Genomic DNA, 23,073 nt, shown 5'->3' on the forward strand with positions numbered 1-23,073 from the left:
TTGAGTCTAGTGATCTTGGTATTTTAATTGGAGAATTTAACCCATTCACATTTAGTATAACAACAGATATTTTTGAAAATTTTTCTTCTATTTTACTTTGCTTACTATTTACTTCACTATGTTTCATCTTCTCCCTTTTCTTTTTGCTGTTTTGGTGAAGTTTTCTTTGGTGTTTTTACTGTGCTTTTCTATTCAATAGTGGTTATCTTCCCATTCCTGATAAATAATTTGTGTGTATATTTCTCAGGTAGCTATAACTTTATTTTTCCACCATTATCCTCTCTCTCCTCCAATGAGATAAATGTATTTATTTTCATGCTTTCTACATATGTCCCCCATTAGGATGAGACTTGTGGAGAATTTGCTTTTTTTCCCTAACCTCCCCTGCAAATTCTAGTTACTGCTCATGCCATATTTTTAGTTCTTGACCATTATTAGGTTCTTCTTCATAGTATGTCTCTTCTATTTTTAGAATCCTTGCTTGGTACTTAAGTGCAAGTTCCATGTTATCACTATTGATTTATATTTATATTTAATTAGATACTGAAGGTTCATTGTTCATTGTGCACATCTATAGTCTATATAATATATTCTTTCCTCTTGGGTCTTTCCCTGGCTCTTACTTCGTTAGAATATTTTCTTGAGTGTTTTCCTCTATGGGGCACATGGGTGCTACATTCTCTGAATGCAAGCTCCTTGAATGCAGGGACTTCGTATTATTTACAGTTTCTAGCACCAAAACTGTGTCTAGCACATAACAAGCCATCAATGCATGTTCATTGTTTTTGTGGTATTAGATCACTGCATACTTACGTATGTCTTTTTTCTACTCTGATGATCATCTATGTTGTTGCTGATATTTGATCCTTTACACATCTGCAAATATTATTTATCACCCTAAGAAGTTAATGCTGTTCTGTCCAATACAGAATTCTTGGTTTATAGTCCTTTTCTGTCTTTAATTTGTAGATTTATTCTACCATCTTCTACCCCCCACTACTGGATATGAGAAGTCTAATGCCAGGATGATTCTTTTCCCTTTGTAACTTGCTCTTTCTCTCTAGTAGCTTCTAAGACTCTTACCTGGTAATAGGAATATTTTTTCCCCTATCAATTGTGCATAGGATTCAGGAGCTTTTTGAGACTTCAGGCCGAAGCCCCTTTTTAACCATAGAAATCTCCCTTTCTTTATTATGTAATTATTGCCTCTACTCCATCTATTCCTTTTTCCTGATTCTGGAATGATTATTAGAATATTAGTTCTCTTGGCTTGATCTCTAATTTCTTACTCATGCCTTGTGATTTCCATAATTTTGCTTTTTAATCTGTATGAGAGATTTTTCATCTGTTTGCTTTTTCATGTCAATAATGTATTTTCTGGGGTGCCTAGGTGCCTCAGTGGGTTAAAGCCTCTGCCTTCAGCTCGGGTCATGAGATTGAGCCCCGCGTTGGGCTCTCTGCTCGGTGGGGAGCCTGTTTCCCCGTCTCTCTCTGCCTGCCTCTCTGCCTACTTGTGATCTCTGTCAAATAAACAAATAAAATATATATTTTTTAATTTTTTTTTAAGATTTTATTTATTTATTTGTCAGGGATAGAGGAAGAGAGAGAGCGAGCGAGCACAGGCAGAGAGGCCTGGAGAGGCAGAGGGAGAAGCAGGCTCCCTGCCGAGCAAGGAGCCCGATGTGGGACTCGATCCCAGGACGCTGGGATCATGACCTGAGCCGAAGGCAGCTGCTTACCCAACTGAGCCACCCAGGCGTTCCGATTTTTAAAAAATGTATTCTCCAATCTCTGTTTCTTTTAATTATCTCTAATCTATTGATATTTTAAATTTGGCTCTCACACTTTAAATGGCAAGAATCATTAACTTTGTTCTTTATTTTATGGTCCTCTCATTTTTTTTTTAAATAACGTTTTCTTCTGTCCTCCAACAATTCTAGCTCATTAGGGGTTAGAACTTTAGCAGATCTGATTGGTCTGTCTCTCTCTGGTTACTGGATCCCCTTAAGTGCTAGGTTATTCTCATTTTCTATTCTCTGCTTGAGCTAGATTAAGCCTGTCTATAGTTGAAGGCACAATAGTTGCTACTCCTATATCAAGAGTGTGAGAGGAAGTCTCTACATTCCTAGGGATCCCTAAATGCAAGTATTCGTTTTCTTTTGACTTTAGACATAGAGACGAAGTTCCCTACACTTTTTCTAGTAGGATCCAGCTCCTTCTTCCCCAAACCAGGACCACACTAATGCTCTGAGTCAGGGTTTCCCCTAATCAAGGGGGAAGAAATAAGGTCCAGTTCCCATCAGGTCTAGTTCTTCCATGTTCTCACCCCAAGATATTGTACTGCTTCTCCTCTTGTCCCCTCCAGGCCTGGAATCCCAAGAGAACCTATAGCCTCCTTTAACACCCCTCAGATTACTCTGGTTTATTCATCCCAGCCAGCTGAAGGCTAGAGGAAGGAAGAGTTATCAGAGATGCAGAATCCATCCTTTTTTCTTTAAGTTATGATAAGGAATAGCCTATGTTTTTGCAACTGGCTCACACTATTTAAGCCCAATAAATTCATGAAGGTATATGAATTAATGTATAAGAAAATATAAAATAATGGGATCTTAAAATTAGAAATAATATGGAGGTCATAATAAAATGCATCTTCTCATTTGTATGGTGTTGTATGGTTTTCATGCAATTTTATACACACAGCCTCATTCGAGTTCCAGAGTAGCCCTGTATGGTAAGTATGGAAGTTATCATCCCCATTTTACAGATGAGGGAAATATATCTCATAAAGATTAAAGAATTTACCCAAGAACACATGGGTAATAGTGGAGGTGGACTAGCCAGTAAGTCGTCTTATTTCTGGTCCAGGACGCTGTACTGCTGCTTGCTTGCTTGTTTGTTTCCAGTTGTCTTCAGAACATGTTACATTGCATGATGATTTGCAGAATCCCTGAGTTAACATATTGTAATCCATATTATATATATTTTTAACTAGTTCTACTATATGGGTATGAATAACTTTAAATATATGTAAATACTAGGACAGTGACTATAAGGTGGTAAGATTTTCTTTTGTAGTGTGAAATCTAAAAAAAAGAGGAATCTGAAAATAGTTTGAAAAAGATTAATGTAACTGGAATATGTATTTTATTTCCTAAAGGTAACTTTTTTGAAGGGGGACAGACATTTGGACATATGAGCACTTAAAATTTTCTCTTTGTGATGTATTTTTTCAACGTTCAGATTAATTTTTACGGTGCAGTAGAAATGCACTTGACCATTTCCCTACCAGGCATGGGTCTGTCATGTTTGTTTTGTCTTGGAGTTTCGTAGTACAGAAGTAAATGCATCAATAGCTGCTATAAAGACCAGACCTCTGTCCTGATCCCAGTTCTTTTTTCCTACTAACGCCGTGTTTAAAAGTATTATCTCATACTCAGGAGTGAGAATCAAAATACTTAACAACTAATATGGCCCGGCCAGTGAGCACTCACAGTATCTGCCAGCTGTCAACACCTGGTGCAGTTGTATCAGAGCGCACTGCTAATATGTCAGCCCTGCTCACAGTTGCGCGGGACCTTACACTCCGCTGGGTATTTTCATATCCATTCTCTTGTTTGATCTGGGGAGGGGGTGGACATAGTGTCATCTCCCTTTTGTACACTCCCTTTTGTGCCATCTCCAAAGAAATTAAACAGAGGGCCTCTTAGAATGAAAGACTTCCAGCTCTTGGTTCAGTGTTCTTCCTTGGGTGGAAGTTTCCCTCTTTTGCAGGGAGAAAGAAGAGATAAGTTTAGCCATTTTTGATAGGACAAAAATCAGCTCCTTTCAGAGAAAACTCAGAGTAGGTAGTGGGTAGAATAAGCAGTCACCATGTCCCCTGGAAGCTTCCTACCCCAAGCTAATGCTTCACTTCCAAAGTCCCTTCCAGGAGATGCCTGACCTAGAAGAGTGGAACTACCTCAAGTTAGTGAGCAGATTTTTCCCAGTGGAGGAAGTGATTCTGCCTCTTTTCTCCATCTTCACAGGGATGTTAAGTACAAAGCCTTATTTTAAAAGTACATTCTTTTAACTGCTTGTTTCCCCCTCCTCTCCTCCTTCCACAGAATGGTCTCCCCTCAGGGAGCAACTCATATATTTTTAATGGTGATTTTGTAGATCGAGGAAAACATTCCATGGAGATCCTAATGATCCTGTTTGTGAGTTTTCTTGTCTACCCAAATGACCTGCACTTGAACAGAGGGAACCATGAAGATTTTATGATGAATCTGAGGTAACCTAGGCCTTTAGATTTCCTCCTTTGTTTCCCGTACTGAAAAATACTACCAGGTTGAGTTCCTGGCAGAGAGTTACAAGTGAGTGTAGAGAAGTAGGGATGAGGAGGATCTCAAGGGAGACCCTCAAGTCTTACCTCAATTTACTAGCTCAGTCTTCTACTGAGTGAGTATATGTTACTCTGAAGTCTTCCATATTTTCTTCTAGTTCTGTCCTTGCTTCTCCCTTCTGTTATGTTCTTTCTCTTCCTCCCATGCCTCCCATCATAGGCCAAATTGTTTCCTGGATGGATGTGTTAGGCCAGTTTTGGAGGTGTGGTAGTTTCTATGAGCAGGCTTAGATGAGATCATTCTGTTGCTACACTTTTGGCTTGCCTCAGATGTTGTCTCAGAAACTAGAGCTGTGTTTTTCACTGATGTGTATATTTTTTATGACATGGTGATTGCTTCTGGCATAATTGTTCATAAACACATTTGAGAACAGCTGTAATGTTGCATTTCAACTATCTGACTCACTGGCGATTTGAGGAATAAAGATTGGTTAAATAGCTTACCAAATGTTGCTGGAAGACATAGTCGGTGATAAATGTTCCCCTTTTCCTTCTTTCTTCTTCCTTCACCCCTCCTTTACCAGTTTGGTCTAGGGCAGTAGAAGGCATGACGTGTCTCATGCTTTTATTTCTAGGTTTTTCGGTGCCTTGATAAAAGCTCAGCAACTGATGAGTTTTGCCTTTGGGGCAGTTTCACCCCCCAGCTTTGAGTAGAGATTTTCAATTATAATGTTTCAAGTATGGAAACAGATGCTAAGACTATGATGAGAAAAGTCCCAGACTGTTCTCAGAGGTCCTTTATATGGAATGTAGCTCAAAAGGTTTATTTGAGCATGCCACTTATCCTTTCATTTATTCAGTTAGCCAATCATATTTATCTCATTTCTATGATGGTTAATGAAAGAGACATGGCCCCTGCCCTCACAGAGTTTACATCTAGCAGGGAAGACTTACATTGAACAGGTTTTTCAAGTGTGATAAGTTTGTAAAGTGGGGACCTAACTTGTCTGGGGGGTGATAGAAGGTTCTCCCGTAGAAGTATGGTATCAGCCTGAAACCTGAGGATGAACTAGGCAATTCAGAGATGAAGAATGATATTCCACACTGAGGCGACAACTTAGGTAGAATATGAGACAAGACTTTTTAGATTTAAAAGAACTTTAGGAGGGTAGGAGCACAGACTGAGGGACAGGATGGTCCCCAACACGGCTGGAGATGTAAGACATGGTTGGATCATGCAAAGGAATTTAGAACTTTTTTCTAAGGACAACAACAATAATCATAGAAGAGTATCATAAAATTTGTGTTTTAAATGCAGCAGGAAGAAATATTTGAATGTGGGAGGCCAATTAGGAGGTAGTTGAAGAGATAGATGATAGGTTCTCATGTAGACTAAGGTAGTAGGGATGGAGATACAAAGAAGTGGACAGATTCAAGAGGAGTTTAGACAATGATGGTTTAAAGTGTGATAATGTGATACGGGGGACTTGAAAGAAGAGAGAATCAAGGATAACCTCCAGGTTTCCGGCTTCACTGTGAGAGTACACTGGCATTGTTCACTGATATTGGGAACATGACAAGAAGAAAAGGTTGAGATGAGAATGAACGGTAAGCTCATTTTGGGGTAAGGTGATTTGAAGTGCTTTTTGATTAGGTAGTTGCATGTTTGTGTCCAGAGCGCAGAAATGCAGTGTGGCCTGCAGTGTAATTCCCTACCTTGCAGGACTGTGATCTCTGCAAGTTAACTATTTATCGTTTTATGGCAGTCAGGGGTGCCTGAGGAATGCTACACATATGGAGGGGAGCGGGTGAAGGGGGGTGGTGCAAGGCGCCAGCCTTTGCTTTGTCCTCAGCCAGCCTCCTGCTCCTTCAGCAGCATTGTCTGGCAACATTGGCACAGACATAGTACCCAGAGCCCTAGGCAAGGATGAGATTGCCGAGAGAGAGGGAAGGGAGAAGAGGGCCTAGGACAGAATCCGAAGGAATGCCACCGTTCAAGGTGAGGCAGAGAAAAACCTGCAAAGGAGATGTAGAATACCCAGAAAGGTACAAAGAAAACCAAGAGGGTTTATTGTCACAGAATCCAAGAGAAGAAAAGTTTTCCAGGAGGATGATATAGTCAACTATATCTAGTGCTTCAGAGAGGGCAAGGAACACGAGGACTGCAAGGTGTCCATTGGATTTAACAACATAGACACCTTTGGCGAGTGCAGGACTGAATTCATCTCGGGAAACACGAAGTTACGCTGTAGAAGCCTGACATGACATGATTTGCATGGAAACCTGGAATAAATAAATATGCTGTGTTCTGACTTCCCTTTCTTGGGCCTTAAGAATATATATGATTATCCTAAGGCAAGGAAAAGTCATTTTAAAAATTTCCATCATTGACATTCCCTTCATGATTACGATTCAGGCATGAAAATTCCTGACTCTTTCTATTAAAATATTGAATACTATTACATGAATGATATCAGAGAGAGTGTAAAGGGCCAACTTGTTGTCTTCTAGTCTTTTCTTTGTCTCTGTTCTGTCTCTCCCCCCAACCCCCCTTCCTGCACCTTCATTCATTTACTCTAAGATTTAGGATGTCTGAGAAATTCTATCTAAATGAAAAGCGTTCTCCCACACAGCTTCCCCCAGCTGCCACAGCACACTTCTCCGAGACCTCACAGCAGCTACACATCCTATACCTAGCACGTATTTCTTAAGTTGCCTTGAAAATTGTTTCATGAAAGCTTATCTTCCTTCTCCATGCTATAAGCTCCTTCCGAGTAGGGATGATGTCATTGGCTGCTTTTGTTCTTTCCCATCATGCCTAGCAAAAACTTGGGTCAGTAGTAGTTTCAACTAAACTCTAGTTTCTCAAATTCTTCATACTTGTGATAATGAGATGTCAGTAGGTCCCCTTTTTGCATGAAGTAAGTAGGAGTTATCAACATTTAATCAGTTTTGAACACCATTGTTTTCTTTTTTTTCAGGTATGGCTTCACAAAAGAAATTTTGCATAAATATAAGGTAAGACTCGTCTTTTTTTTTTTTTTTAATGCATTCTCTTTGCTGCTTATCCATAGAACTACAAAAAAAAAAAAAAAAAGCCTTTGGGAAGGGTGATGGGTCTAAAAAAATTAACAAATAAAAGCACAGCAGGAAGCTCTGGCCAGGGTAGAGGCCTCATTTTCTTCCTGGACCAAACCAAGCTTTTCATTGTGACTTTCATTGTTAGTTTCAGCAGAGATACAAACATATTCTATTGTTGTAATGGTACCCAGGATTTGTTTTACGGTAAACATGCAGATACAGAAATGATTATCGCAAAGGAAGAGATTTGTACTCACTGTAAGTGAGTAAAGGAGTGGGCTTTGGATTGGTTAGTTTGCATATGAAAGATACTCATATGCATATGAAAGGTAAATCATCTATGATTTCTAGGAATTAGCTACCTCTGAGAGGAGCAGTCTCTCCTCTAGGGTCGGCAAGGCGACAAGTTGTCAAAGTATCAAAAACATAGAATAAAAAACAAACAAAGGTAGAATAAAAAGACATGATTAATGCATGCTGGTGGGTTGGTGACTCCATGACTCCTTTGTGTGGCATGAAAGCTGTTGCTTTTTGTGATAAACTTGAACTTACCAAAAAACAAAACTTACTCCAGTTCTTACCTACAGATGCATGGAAAGAAAATCTTACAAATCTTAGAAGATGTCTATACCTGGCTCCCAATTGGTACAATCATTGACAATGAAATCCTGGTCATACATGGTGGGATATCAGAGTCCACAGACTTGAATTTGCTCCACCGCATAGAAAGACACAAAGTAAGAAACAATGTTTACATAAATCTTGTCTCAGAGTTTTTATAAGGGGATGTACACCTCTTTTCATTTCTAATTTTGTATTCACTTACGTTTTAGTAGTTGTCATAACTCTGCAAAAATTAGTACAAATTTTAAGAAAATCTATGATTGCAAGATAAAGAACTGAATGGGTAACTTCTACATATGGCCAAATGTATTTTTTTAACTTCATGATGTAAGTGGAAAACGAGGAACTGTTGGCATTTCATATAGTTTCTAAAAGTGAAGAATCCTGATATTTTAAAATTAAAATTTCTGATTAATGTTGTAGTAAAATATACATAACATGAAATGAACCACTTTAATTAACCATTTTTAAGTGTAGAGCTCAGTGGCATTAAGTACATTCTCATTGTTGTGCCATCATCCCCACCATCCATCCCCAGAATTTTTCATCTTCCCAAACTGAAACTCTACCCATTAAGCAGCAGCTCTCCAATCTCCCCTCTTCCTAGCCCCTGCTGACCACCATTCTATTTTCTGTCTCTGAATTTGACTACTCAGGGTGTCTCATATAGATGGAATCATAGAGCAATTTATTTCTGAATTGCTATGACTTCTCTTATACTCCAAATGGCTCAGGGTATTTTGGGGGGAAATGTTTTAAACTGAGTAATCAGATTCAGTACAACAGAAGCAGAGCAAGAACAGGGACAGAACCTCTAAGGGAAGAGACTGGGTGTGGCCTGTAAAGCTCCCATACTTAGCAAAGGGCTCCGGCTGGGTCTTGCCAAGTGACTGGAATTATCTGGGTCCTGTACCAGGGCCCAGGCAAAGCCCGCAGACCGGGGCATAGGATGTGCCCTGTGAGCCTGAGGACCAATAGCAGCTCCAGAACCAGATGATCGGATACGGTCCTAGTGAGAAGCCTGAACCCTCACCCCTCCAAGACTGAGAGTCAACTTCCAACCAATCCAGACAAGTAGAGTCCAGAGCTGGAATTCAATTTGGTATAGACAGAAGTGTGACCCCTCTTCACCTTGAGTTTCTGGAACCCTTATCACTTTATATACATATGAAAGATGGTATTATTGCTAACTTCTTCTCATCCTTTTAATATCAGCTTAAATGGACCTCCTCCTCTGGAAAGCCTTCCATGACCTCCAGACTACGTCAGGTCCGCTTCTATCTGCTCTCAAGTCCCTTGTACATATCCTTCATAACAGTTACCAGAACTGAGTGTAGAATTGGGGTACTACTTACCATCCTCCCCTGCTTCTCTCATTCACTGATATAACTCCAGCACCGAAGATGCAGTGAATACTTTCTGTTTTTTTACTTTTTTATAATCTATGTTCTTAAAAAAATTTAAAATTAACATATAATGTATTATTAGCACCGGGGGTACGGGTCTGTGAATTGCCAGGTTTGTACTTCACAGCACTCATCATATCACATACCTTCCCCAGTGTTCATCACCCAACCACCCTCTCCCTACCGCGCCCCTGCTGCCCCGGCAACCCTCAGTTTGTTTTGTGAGATTAAGAGTCTCTTATGGCTTGTCTCCCTCCCGATCCCATCTTGTTCCATTTATTCCTTTCCTACCCCCTAAACCCCCCACATTGCCTCTCAACTTCCTCATATCAGGGAGATCATATGATAATTGTCTTTCTCTGATTGACTTATTTCGCTAAGCATAATACCCTCTAGTTCCACCCATGTTGTTACAATGGCAAGATTTCATTTCTTTTGATGGCTGCATAGTATTCCATTGTGTATATATATCACATCTTCTTTATCCATTCATCTGTTGTTGGACATCCAGTTTCTTTCCGTAGTTTGGCTATTGTGGACATTGCTGCTATAAACATTAGGGTGTATGTGCCCCTTCAGATGATGTAGTGAATACTTAATCAGTGTTTGTTGGCTGTGTCCCAAGACATTTAAGACCAAAGCAGGGAAGACTGAAGACAAAACTGGATAGAAACATCTTGACCACCCCTTTCCTGATTCTGTGGTGATTTTACATCCCTCCTCTCCAACCTCACCCAGCTGTGAACATATCTCCTGGCTTGTACCTGTTGGTCTGGTAATTGTTAATAGTGCCTCCCTTTACTCTCAGTATTCTGACTGCAGTAAATTTTAAGGTCACTCCGTGTTGAAGGCTTCTTTCTCATGGTATCAGCAAATAGTCAAGCTAGTAAAACATTTTGATCAAAATAGTCAGTTTAACATAATGAGTGGACGTGATTCTAGGCAAGAGTGAGGGAACATGATGTTTTAGTCGGTCAGGTATTGTCAAGCATGCAGCGGGAGTGCTGTGCTCTACCACCACCCACCATGCGACAGCAGCCCTCATCAGCCATGGCAGCCACTACAATTGATCTGATCGAAAACTTACCCTTTTCTGAAGGGAGCCTGAGCAGCCAGCCCTCTCTAGAGCTTTCTGAGCTATGAAGAGCATGGCTTGGGGCGCCTGGGTGGCTCAGTTGTTTAAGCCTCTGACTCTTGGTCTCAGCTCAGGTCTCTATCTCAGGGTCATGAGTTCAAGCCCTAAGTTGGGTTCCATGCTGGTTGTGGAGCCTACTTGGGAAAAAAGAAAAAAAAAGAGCATGTCTCTGGAATGGCTGTTACTCTCTCTGTGGAGATCAAAGGGTGAGAGCCACCTTGACCTAGAAAAGTTCACGAAGCTCTGACATCAGACAGCCAAAGCTAGCTTTACATTCTACTTCTGCCACTTCCTGGCTGGGTGAGTGGGTATGAAAGGTTTTGAAACCTCGGTTTCAGCCCCTGTGCATGGAAGCTAAAAATACCTACTATATTGAATTGTGAGGAGGATTAAATATAATTATTTAGGTGAAGAAAACAGCATAGAGTAAGCTCTAAACACAAAGCACTCTCCCGCCGACTCTCTCCTCTCTTTCCTGATACTTGGAACCGAGGGTTGAATTTTAGTCACCAAGACACCCCTTGGGGAGAAGTTTTTAGGCCAGGAGTTTTCCCAGGAAAACAAATTTTACCTCCTTTGGGGGTCATCATTCCACCTACTCATAAGCCTGGTTTTAAAGATAGAATCTGACTTGTGTACTTCTTGTGTCTTCTACCCCTCCTAGAATGAGGTTGAATTGGCAGCACATACTTGTATTAAATACAGTTGAACTGTAGCAGAAGTAGAAGGTTTAAGACTTTGGAACTCTACCAAATGAAAATCAAAAGTAGATTTTCAGGTCCAATTTTATACCTTTCCCGTTTTCTCCGCTTTCCCATCCCTTAGGACCCTCTAAGGGTAGGGATGACCACACTTCGGGGTTTATGCCGGCTGTCGTGGTATGGTTGTTAATGGCAGCAGGGAGTAGGGTTGGGGGAAACCTGATGACAACCAACTTCTAGGCTCATCAAAGGCATTTTGTAAGGTGGGTAGGCTGGTGGGGCTGTCAGTGCAGAGGAACAGAGAAGGAAGTTTCTATAAGTCTGAGATTCTAGTTTAGAATTCTTTCAGCTCCCTGGCAGGGGGTAGGAGAAAGGATGGCTAGCAGCACTCCCAGGAGAAAATGGTGGCGTGGAACTTTAGGGAGGAGCTGGGCAAAGTATTCTGATCCTAAGTGGCCTGGAAAAACACACCTTCTTCATCAGCTGAGGCACAGCAATAGAGACAGAGAGGCAGTGGGCACTGGAGTTTCTGCCGGCAGCACATGAAGCACAGGGTTTGGCTAAAGTGTGAATTTGTTTTGTAGATGAAATCTGTGCTGATGCCACCAATTTCCTTAGATGAAGACCATGATACTGACTTGAAGAAAACTAAAACAGGTGCAAATGTTGTACCTTGGGAAGTCAAAACAAATGAATCCCCTTCCGAACAGTTACCAAAGCATGAATGGGAACAGGTAGGTATCAAAGTGTTCACCAAGTGGCAGTGAAGATGCCGCATTGATGATGCTGTCCCTTAGATCCTTAACAAGTGACTTACCTTTATAAGCAAACTCTTCTTTCTGAATTCATCACTATACTTTTAATAGCTTCATTGAGATAGACTTGCATTTAAAGTATATAATTCAGTGGTTTTGGTATATTTACAGTGTTGAGCAACTGTCATGACAATCTAACTTTAGAACGTTTTCATCACCTGAAAAAGAAACTCCATACCTATTACTAGTCACTCCCCCTTCCCTCCCCAATTACCCCCTCCCCCAGCCTTAGGCAATCGCTAATCTACTTTTGGTCTTATAGATTTGCCTATTCTGGACATGTTATAGAAATGGACCCATACAATATGCCTGGCTTCTTGTACTCAGACCAATGTTTTGAGGTTCATCCATGTTGTACTTCGTTGTGTGGATATGCTACATTTTGTTTATTCATTCATAAGTGGGTAGACATTTGAGTTATTTCTGCTTCTTGGCTATTATGAATAATGCTGCTATGAACACTGACATAAAAGTTTTTCTGTGGGCATAGGTTTTCATTTCTCTTTGGTATATACCTGAGAATGGAATTGCTCAGTCATAAGATAATTCTAAGCTGAACATTTTGAGAAACTTCCAAACTGTTCTCCCAAGGAGCTGCGCCATTTTATATTTCCATTACCAATGTATGAAGGTTCCAATTTCTTCACATTCTCACTAAAAAATTGTCTCTCCTTTTGATTATGGCTGTCCTAGAGGGTGTGAGGTTGAATCTTATTATGGTTTTGATTTGTTGTGGTTTTGGTATTTCTCTAATGATGTTCAGCATCTTTTCGTGTGCTAATTGGCCATCTGTATATCTTGGGAGAAATATCTATTCAGATCCTTTGCTCATTTTAAAAATTGAGTTATTTATCTTTTTATTATCGCATTGTAGGAGTTCTTCATATATTCTGGATATAAATTCCTTATCAGATATATTATTTGCCAATATTCTTTCCTATCCTGTGGGCTATCTTTTCCTTCTCTTGATAGTATTATTTGCAGCACCAAAGTTTTTAATTTTGATGAAATCTAATATTTGTTTTTTTTACTTGTGTTTTGGGGGTTTTATCTAAGAAACCTTTGCCTAACCCAAAGTCATGAGGACTTATTGCTATATTTTCTTCTAAGAATTTTATAGATTAAGCACTTACATTTGAGTAATCCATTTTGAGTTAATTTTTGTGTATGCTGGGAGGTAGGGGTCTAACTTTATTCTTTCACATGTGGATCTCCAGTTATTCCAATTCCACTTATTCTCATTGAATTTTCTTGGCACTTTTACCAAAAATCAACAGACCATAAATATGAAAGTTTATTTCTAGACTCTTAATTCTACTCCCTGATCTATATGTCTATCCTTACATCAGCACTACACAGTTTTGAATACTGTAGCTTTGTAGAAAGTTTTAAAACTGGAAAGTGTGAGTTCTTTGTTTTGTTGTTCTTTTTCAAGATTGTTTTGACCGGGGGCGCCTGGGTGGCTTAGTTGGTTGAGTGACTGCTTTCAGCTCAGGTCATGATCCTGGAGTCCAGATCCATGAATATGGAATGTCTTTCCATATGTCTTTCCATATGTCTTTCCATCCTATGAGGCCAGTCTTATGCTAATACCAAACAATGTTTTTAATAATGTACACTGAGGCACTTGTTTTGCTCAAGTGATGTTATTGTAAAACAGAATTGTTTTTTAAATTACCTTTAGAAATACAGTTGACTTGTGTATACTGATCTCATGTTATGAACCTTGATAAGCCTGTTTATTCATCCTAATGATTTTTAGTGGTTCCTTGGGACTTTCTATATACATGAGCATGTTATCTGTGAATAGAGATAATTTTGCTTCTTCCTTTCCAAACTGGCTGCCTTTTATTTCTTTTCTTCCTTAATAACCCTGTCTAGAACCTCCAGTACGGCATTGAATAGAAGTGGTGAGAGTACATAGACATCCTTTTTTTATTCTTGATATTAGAGGAAGGCATTCAGTCTTTCACCATTAAGTATATTAGCTGCCCTTCATCATGAGGAGGTTCCCTTCTGTGCATACTTCGTTGAATGTTTTTATTATGGAAGAGTGTTAGATTTTGTCAAATGATTTTTTTGTATCTATTAAGATGATCTTATGGGGTTTGCTCTTTATTCTATCAATATGGCGTATTACATTGATTGATTTAAACCAACCTTACATTCCTGGGACAAATCCCACTTAGTCATGGTGTGTAATCCATTTTATATGCTGCTCACTTCAGTTTGCTAATTTTTTAAAAGGATTTTACATCTATATTCATAAGAGTGTTCTGTAGTTTTCCTGTGATGTCTTTGGTATTAGCATAAGACTGGCCTCATAGGATGAGTTGGGAAGCATTAGGTCCTCTTCCACTTGTTTGAGGAGTTTATGAAGGACTGATAATTTTTCTTCAAATGTTTGGTAGAATTCATCAGTGAAATGACCTGAGCCTGGGCTTTTCTTTGTAGGAATTTTAAAAATTACCAACTTAGTCTTCTTTCTTGCTATAGTTCTATTCAGATTTTTTATTTCTTCTTGAGTAGTTTGTATATTGGTAGTTCTGATAGTTCCTCTTCCTTGGAATCTGTCCATTTCATCTAATTTATCTTGTTGTTTGTAATATATATACATTTAAATAAACATAGAGTCGGTAGTGCTGTCACCTCTTTCATTCCTAATTTTAGCCAGTTGAGTCTCTTTTTTTCCTTGGTCAGTCTCACTAAGGTTTGTTAATTTTATTGATCTTTTCACAAAACCAAGTTTTGGTTTTATTGACTTCCTTTATTATTTTCTGTTCTCTCTGTCATTTATTTCTACCCTAATCTTTATTATTTCCTTTTTTCTGTTTGCTTTAGATTTCGTTTGCTCTTCTTTTTCTAGTTTCCTAAGGTGAAAGGTAATGTCATTAATTTGAGATCACTTGCCTTTTGTAATGAAGCTATAAATTTCCCTGTAACTACTACCTTAGCTCCATCCTGTAAGTTTTGCCATGTTTTGCTTTCATTTTCATCCATCTGTAAGTATTTTCTAATTTCCCTTGTTATTTCTTCTTTAACACATACATTATTTAGCAGCATGTTATTTAGTTTCTGCATATTTGTGAATTTCTCATATTTCTTTCTCTTACTGCTTTGTACTTGAATTCAGTTTTGGTTGGAGAACATACTTTATATGATTTAAATCCTTTGAAAACATAGTGATGCTTTTTTTATGGATAGTGTATGGTCTATCTTGGAGAATGCTCCATGTGCTCTGGAGAAGAAAATGTATTCGATTCCTGTTAAGTGGAGTGCTATATATACAGATATATATATATATATATATATATCTGTCTTTGAATATATTTATCTGTCTTTGAATATATTTACAATAGTTGCTTTGAAATCTTTGTCTGCTAAGTCAACACCTATTTTCCTCAAAGGAGATTTCTATTGCCTGCTTTTTTTTCCTTGTGTATTTTTTTCTTTGCATGTCCTATAACTCTTTTGTTGAAAACTGGGCATTTTAAGTAATATATTGTAGTAACTCTAGATAGTTATTCCCATGCTCCTCTGGGGCTTATTGTTGTTATTTGTGTTTTCACTCATTTGTTTAGTGCTTGACTTGACTAGGTCAGTGAAGTCTGTGATGGACCTCTCAGTGTGTAGCCTCTGATGTCACTCTTCAGCGGGGCGCCTGGAGCATGCACAGTTTCCCTGACACCCCAGGTGGGGGCGGGGGGAGTGGGCATGCAGTCATTGTAGTTTTAGGTAGGCTCTCTTTTATGGTCTCTTTCCCTGATTTCCCTCTTAAGCTTTGGTGCACCTGCCTCTATTTGTATCTGACGCAGCTGTTGGTCTTCACTAATTGCTGGCTAATTGTGCTATTGTTCTTAACAATGCCCCAGGGCTCAGGAATAGCTGCATAATCTGATCCTATTAAAGTCCTTCTCCTTTGCAGCCGCAGGGTGGTACAATCCTTGAGGCTTATTCTGACCCTCTGAGGCTCTTCTCATCTGCCCCTTTCCCTGATTCTGTCGGTGAAACTTTGGTCTGGTCCACTCTTGCTACTAGTATCGTGGGACCATCAGCTTTCTTCTGATTGCTTACCTCTAAGAAGTCTCTATTTCTTGACTCTGTACTCTTATACCTTGACTGCTGAAAGTGTTGACTGAAATGTGATTTCTGTTGTAAAATATCTTCTAATCAGTGAAGAGAGAGAGAGAGAGGTGGGGAGATGGAGAGGGAGAGAGAAGAGGTAGGAAGAGAGGAATAGAATTCATCAACAGCTTGTGCATCCAAAGAATTTAAAAATAGAGAAGTAGGGGCGCCTGGGTGGCTCAGTGGGTTAAAGCCTCTGCCTTCGGCTCGGGTCATGATCCCAGGGTCCTGGGATCGAGCCCCACATTGGGCTCTCTGCTCAGCAGGGAGCCTGCTTCCTCCTCTCTCTCTCTCTGCCTGCCTCTCTGCCTGCTTGTGGCCTCTGTCTGTCAAATAAATAAAATCTTTAAAAAAAAAAATAGAAGTACAAGAGACAACCTATAGCAAGTAGTAAAGGATACCGACTTAGATTCTGAGACCCAAATTCCAAAGACCAAAGGTTAGAACAAGCACTTCGAGGATGGTGAATAAAAAGGATGATGCCAAAGAGATTGGAGTTGCACAAAAAGAAAATTCTGGCCTCTGGAAGCCTAGATAAGTTAGAATTCTGGAGAGACTGAGTCTTAAGAAAGGAGAGGGAGGAGACTGGGGATCATGATTCTGTAACAGAACTTCCCGCCGCCCCAACGGTATAGACGTGTAGGCATCTTGCCGACTCCGTGTACATCGCTGGATCTTAGGGTAAAAGGGACCAGAATCTCATTCCCATTATTTTAATAATTTCACCTTGTACCCTTATGTTTTTTTCCTCTCAGTTGCTGGTACAAAGCGGGCATGCATACTTTAGTTAGCTAGAGTTGGAATTTCAGAGAAAACCAGATTTCATACTTTATTACTCAATAGCTATGAGCTATGTTATAATAAAGGTCATAGGCTCCTTATTTGTCCCCTACTCACAGAAGTGCATGATTCTTGGCAGAGTGCTATAATTTAAGGTTTATCTTATGTTCACTGATATGTGGGGCATCTACATACTCATAGCTATGTCACTATATAGAGACTAGCGTGATACCCTTCCTTTAGGACCGACTTGCAACAAGAAGACCAGAGAGGTTTAAAAAATAATTTTAATTATTTATTTCCTGAGTGACTCTTTTCTCTTAATTCACTCATTTAATATTTATTTAGTACTTATTCAACATTTAATATTCATTTAGTATTTATTCAACACTTGCACTGTTCTAGACTTTGGAGAATGTTAGTGACCAAAGGTCTATTACCTCCTGAAGCTTACATTCTAGGGGGAGGAGTTAAATAATAATATAACAAAAAGCAAGTCAGTTATATAATTTGTTAAGTGGGAAGTTCTACAGAAAACAATTAAAACCAGAACAAGGTTGGGAGAATCAGGAGACCCAGAGGCGGAGGGCAGAGCTGTAATTTTAGATAGGGTGGTCGGCCTCCTCGCGCAGGCTCTGGAGAGGGAAATGGCTTGTTTGTAGTCACTTGGCTAGTCACTGAGCCACAGGGGAGGATGGATTCCTGGTCCGCCTTTAACGCCCATGCACCTTTTCCGAAGGGAAATACGACTTCGGAGTGCTGGGGGGTCTCAGTAAGAAAATGAACTGCGTCAGTGTCTGCTTATCCAGGGCAGCAATGAAGCAAGGAGTAGGCATCTAAAGCAGTTTCGGTTTGGCTGGAAGGTTTGGGTTGAGCACAGCTTTTCCAAAGACATGTCCCAAAGCTGGAAGGCGGACACATCACCGAGGGAAAATACAAAAGAAGAGTTACTCTGTAGCTTTAGTGTCTTAGAAATGAAGCATTTACATACATCTTTTCGGAGCTATTAACTCTCCCCCAAGACATACTTTTGGCAACTGGATTATTCAGAGCCGCAGACAGCCCAGGGCACTTCTTGCTGGATTTATTTTGGATTTAGGAGGTTTAAAGGCTGAGACACGAATAGATTTTTGTTGACCAGGACCTATAAAAACTGTCATTCAGTAAAACTTCCCCAGTTTTTGGTCTGAAAATTTTCAGGAAAGAATGTTGTAAATAACTGTTCTTTCATGCACTTACCACTCACAAGGCCTTTGCATTTCAGAGGAGAGGATGTTGTTGGAAGGAAAGAGACTTGTCTCTACAGAGGAATTTGTTTTCACCAACAAAGGATCTCAGGATCAAATCTGTATTATAGCCACAGTCTGGCTCAACAGAGTCAGGTGAATGAATTCTAGACAGAAAACAAATGCAAACTCATGGAATGGATAATTCTGAAGACATTCATCTCTATAAAACTCATACCCCCTTTGACTTTGAGTCAAAGAAAAATGAATGTTTGTTTGCTATATCTTTCTCATTTCATTGATGAGCCAACTAAAGCTCAAATAGGTTCAATGATTTGCCCAATATGACACAGGGGATGCTTGAGGAACTAACTCTTTGGTCAGTGCTTATTCTAGTTCAGTAGAATCCATCACATACATTGAATTTATGTACATTTCGACTACATGTATATGACAAAAAGGAGAAAAGTATGTAAAATTGTATTGTCATAAAGCTTATTTATCCCATTGTACACTCTCACTTATATAAAATATTCTCACATCCATATTAGTGTATAAAATCGTGTAGTGCACATTAAGGGTAATTTAAAAGGTTTTCCAGGGGTTAATTTTGGCTATAAATGACACATTTCATGCGAGAATTTAAAACTGAATCCCCTCTTTATAAAACACAATTTCTTGTGTTCCATGTTTCTGCCTTCCTTATACTAAAGGTCAAATCAGGACCCCCAAACATGAACTCATGGTCTAAGAGCCAGATATGCCAATACAAGTGTTTGTTTTGTCATAAACACCACCAAGGTAAATGGGCTCCATTTTATTTATTTGTAGGGTAGGATTGTGCCAGTGTTGGAATTCAGTAGGGGAGGAAAGAGAATCCTGGTCTGAATCTTCTTTGGGGGGTTTTAGCTCTCACTGCTGTCAATCATCAAAAATTCCCCAAGTGTCTGGTTCATGCCTGATGGAGGGTTGCTACAGGCTCTGACCAGGTGCTTATTCCAAAGTTCTTCTACCAGTTCTGCGCTTCTCTCCACCTCACTGTCTTCTTCCTCACTTATTTCTAGCTCCCCTTCAATATCAGACCTATAAATGGGTGTGCAGTCCAGTTTACTGGGACAACCATTTCTGGTTCTCTTGTTAAGACCTGACTTGGACTTGCCAGGGTAAGTGCAGAACTTAAAATGCATGGTCCTTCAAGCCTGCAGAACAAAAACAGGGAAAAGACAGACTCTTAGAATCATACTCTGTTAGAACTTTGAGATACTTTACAAGTCACCTGGCCCAAACCCCCACTTTTAAAGATCTGGAAACTGAGACCCAGAGAGTTTTCTCGAGGCTGCACAGCTTTAGTGACAAAGCTAGTTTTTCTCACTACTGCTTTAATGCCTGTAGGAGTTTAGATAAAGGAACATTATATGTAGATCAGAACAATAAAAAATATTCTTAGAAACCTGGATCTTCAGTCTTGGGCATCATGTAGGCTGCGTTTTCCTCTTTCAGCCCCAAAAGGAAATGTTATGATAATAAAATACTTGTAGATTTAGGAGGACACATTGTGGAAACCAGTCAGTGGAACTGAGAATGTTTCTATCAACGGGACAAAAAGGAAAGGAGATGACTTAGGAAGTACTCTCGGATGAACACTTGTCTATATTTGTGCTGGGAGAAAGTCTTCCTCATGCTATCTGCTCAACAGGACAAAAACCAGGGCCAAAGCCACAGCTGGGAGACCTACCTTACCTCTTTGAACATATTAAGAACCTCTAATGTGTGTTCTCTGTGGGGAACTGTTTTCTCCTTGGAACATGACAATGTAGCTCTTTTAAGAGAAAAGACCTTGAGGGGCACGTGGGTGGCTCAGTCGTTTAAGTGTCTTCCTTCAGCTCAGGTCATTTTCCCAGGGTCCTGGGATTGAGCCCCGCACTGGGCTCCCTGTTCAGCGGGGAGCCTGCTTCTCCCTCTCCCTCTGCTGTTCTCCCCCACCCCCCACTTGTGCTCTGTCACTCTCATTCTCTCTCAAATAAATAAACAAAAATTTTTTTTAAAAGAGAAAGAGAAAAGACCTTGGTAGATTCAGCAATTGTGAAATGATCATGATAAGATTTTTAAAGACGGGGCGCCTGGGTGGCTCAGTGGGTAAGCCTCTGACTTCGGCTCAGGTCATGATCTCAGGGATCGAGTCCTGCATTGGGCTCTCTGCTCAGCGGCGAGCCTGCTTCCCCCTCTCTCTGCCTACTTGTGATCTCTTTCTCTGTCAAATAAATAAATAAACTCCTCAAAAAAAAAAAAAAAAGATTTCTGAAGACAGACCAAAAATAGCAAGGGCTGACTCTTCGTGATTATGGAGTCTGGCTGCGCCGGTCATTGGTAATGAGTGGACAGGGATTGCGGTGACTGTGGGCATTACAGGTATTGTGGCAAAGATTCATGGAGGAGATGAGTCCACACCAAGTTTGAAGGAGGAACGAGGAACAGACTCTGGGATCACTTGGGTTAATACTTCTGGCAAATAAGCTGGAATCTAGAAAGACAGACTCTCGCTTATGAATAGTGGCCTAATCTGGTTTGTTGCCCCAAGGTTATCGATATTCTGTGGAGTGATCCCAGAGGCAAAAGAGGCTGTTACCCAAACACAAGTCGCGGAGGAGGCTGTTATTTCGGACCAGATATCACCTCCAAGATTCTTAATAAGTTTCAGTTGAAGATGCTGATCAGGTCTCATGAATGTAAGCCCGAAGGGTATGAAATCTGCCATGACGGGAAGGTAAGCGGACGGTGGTGGTGACAGCATCACACACATCCTCGCCCCAGGCAGTTTTTCTTCCCAGGATGCATCTTACCTAGAGGCTCATGGGAAGGTGACTTCCTCAGGACCAAAACAGGAGGCCATGCTTTGGTACATAGAAACAGGAGACTACGAGGTTCACACAGGTTATCTGAAGGGGCCTCAGTGTGCCTTACCCGAAGAGCTATTTGGCTTATTTCCCTGACCTTCCTGAATCCCAGAGATAGAAATTCTGACACGTAGCTCTAAGTGCACCCGCAGACAGGCTGCCTTCTTTATTAATCAAAAGGCGGCTTTCTGGTGCAGAGCAGTGGAGAAGGTACTTACCCTCACAGAGCCCGTCAAAGGCAGCCGTGAGTCTGGCTGGCTCTCCTTCACCTTTGGTACTTGCCCTGTGCAGGGCAGAGCCACAAAACCCGCCTCGCTTCTCCTCACTGAGCAGGTGAGCTCTAGCGAGTCGCCCGCTGTGGTCAGTGTAGCTGCGGACGCTAAAGTGGAGCGTGTTGGGCTCCTTCCGTGGTGTCTGGTAAGGCCAGAAGAGGGCTGAGGAGCGGGTTCCTCATTCCAGGTTGTCTTGGGATGTCCCTTTTCTACCAGAGGATAACAATAAATAAAACAGAATACCAAACCATGTGGCATCTCTGTTTCAAGGCTTTCACTTTTCTTAACTCCCATTAGTTCATTTTCGGCTCCTGCTCAGGTTGTGAGATAGTGAAGGCAAGTATTCTTTAAGGTTTCTTTGTACTGGGCCCAAGCTCCTGTCCACGACCAGGGTTACCCTGCCATCTCCCCCTCCATGGCCCCAGGGCTGGTTCCTTCCCAGCAGAGTGGTCCTGGCCACTCTGTATTGGGGCCACTACTTTCTCTGCCCTTGAAGGACTGGTTTTGTGCAGGGCCCCAAGCCCTCTACATCAGTCAACTTGGAGCAAAAGAGAAAGACTGATAGTAGAGGAGCTTTATTTTGAACACTCAAGTATCACAAGGAAAGAAAGCAAAGGCATTACCAGCTTGGAAAATTAGAATTTGCAAAACCAAGCGTTAAATAGATTTCTAAGGTACGGAACTGGAATTGTACACAGGATTGCAAGGCTACGCCCTACGGGGGTGAGTGACTGGAAGTTCGTATTCCCGCGAACACTGATTTTGAAGCCTTGTCGCTCTTCAGTGGAATCACAGAAAATCCTGTCAGACTTGGGTCATTTGTATGGATTTGGAACTTTGCTTTTTGCTTTTTTAGGAATGGAGCTATTTCTGCCTTTACTGAAAGATCTTTTGAGAACTAACTCTATGCGAACCTGGCCCTCTTTTTCTTTAATCAGGTTGTTACGGTATTTTCTGCTTCTAATTATTATGAAGAAGGCAGCAATCGAGGAGCTTACATCAAACTGTGTTGTGATATGACCCCTCGATTTTTCCAGTACCAAGTAACTAGGGCAACGTGCTCGAGGCCTCTCTACCAAAGGTATGTATGCTCCAAGGAGAATTCTGAGCTCTGCTACTGGTGACCCAGTAGAACCAGCCCAGAGTGACTAAGAGCAGCCATGAGAGTGAAGACAACTCCTTACTGGTCACTCATTGGTATAAACACAATAGAATTAGGTCCAGACACCAAGCAGTGAATGCATTCATATTTGAAACCAAGAGGAGCAATTTTCAATTCATATGTCTCTTTAAGTGGGTAAAGCCATTAGTGTCTAGGAGCAGCCTCTAACTGAATGTAAAGAAAAGAAGGTCCCCACATCCACCTGCTCCCATACCCGAAAGCCCTCCCTGTCCCCCAAACAGCCCTGTGTGCTCTTGCCTCTTGGTCGCTTTTCTACCCTGAAGCGTAGAATGACAAGAGTTGAGTGTCTCTCCGTGTGATGGCCTCCGTAGCTTATCTTCCTTTTCCCCATTCAACGTGATCTTTTTAAGACGTTTTCATTATAAAATGAGTATGTTTGTTGTTAATAAGTGAGACCAAACAAAGATGTATACAGAAAATGCTAATGATCTTCTCTCCCCCTCCTTCTTAATGATCCTTTTTCCCAGAGGCAGCTGAAATTGATAGCCCAGAGTGGACATTTCTTCCCTT

The 23,073-nt window shown here is 40.6% G+C and overlaps 1 protein-coding gene across 3 annotated transcripts in view; it reads left to right on the top strand.

Moving 5' to 3' along the window:
* Positions 1–23,073, top strand: part of PPEF1 (protein phosphatase with EF-hand domain 1) — a 113,877-nt gene that overhangs the window by 69,883 nt on the left and 20,921 nt on the right. For all 3 annotated transcript variants that reach the window (XM_032331525.1, XM_032331524.1, XM_032331526.1), the window contains 6 exons: positions 4,104–4,270; positions 7,303–7,339; positions 7,990–8,139; positions 11,853–12,002; positions 20,793–20,978; positions 22,319–22,461. In XM_032331525.1, coding sequence (XP_032187416.1) covers positions 4,104–4,270; positions 7,303–7,339; positions 7,990–8,139; positions 11,853–12,002; positions 20,793–20,978; positions 22,319–22,461 — 833 coding nt within the window. The remainder of the gene's footprint in view (positions 1–4,103; positions 4,271–7,302; positions 7,340–7,989; positions 8,140–11,852; positions 12,003–20,792; positions 20,979–22,318; positions 22,462–23,073) is intronic.

This window comes from Mustela erminea, chromosome X, assembly GCF_009829155.1.
Source record: "Mustela erminea isolate mMusErm1 chromosome X, mMusErm1.Pri, whole genome shotgun sequence".
NCBI classification, from domain to species: domain Eukaryota; kingdom Metazoa; phylum Chordata; class Mammalia; order Carnivora; family Mustelidae; genus Mustela; species Mustela erminea.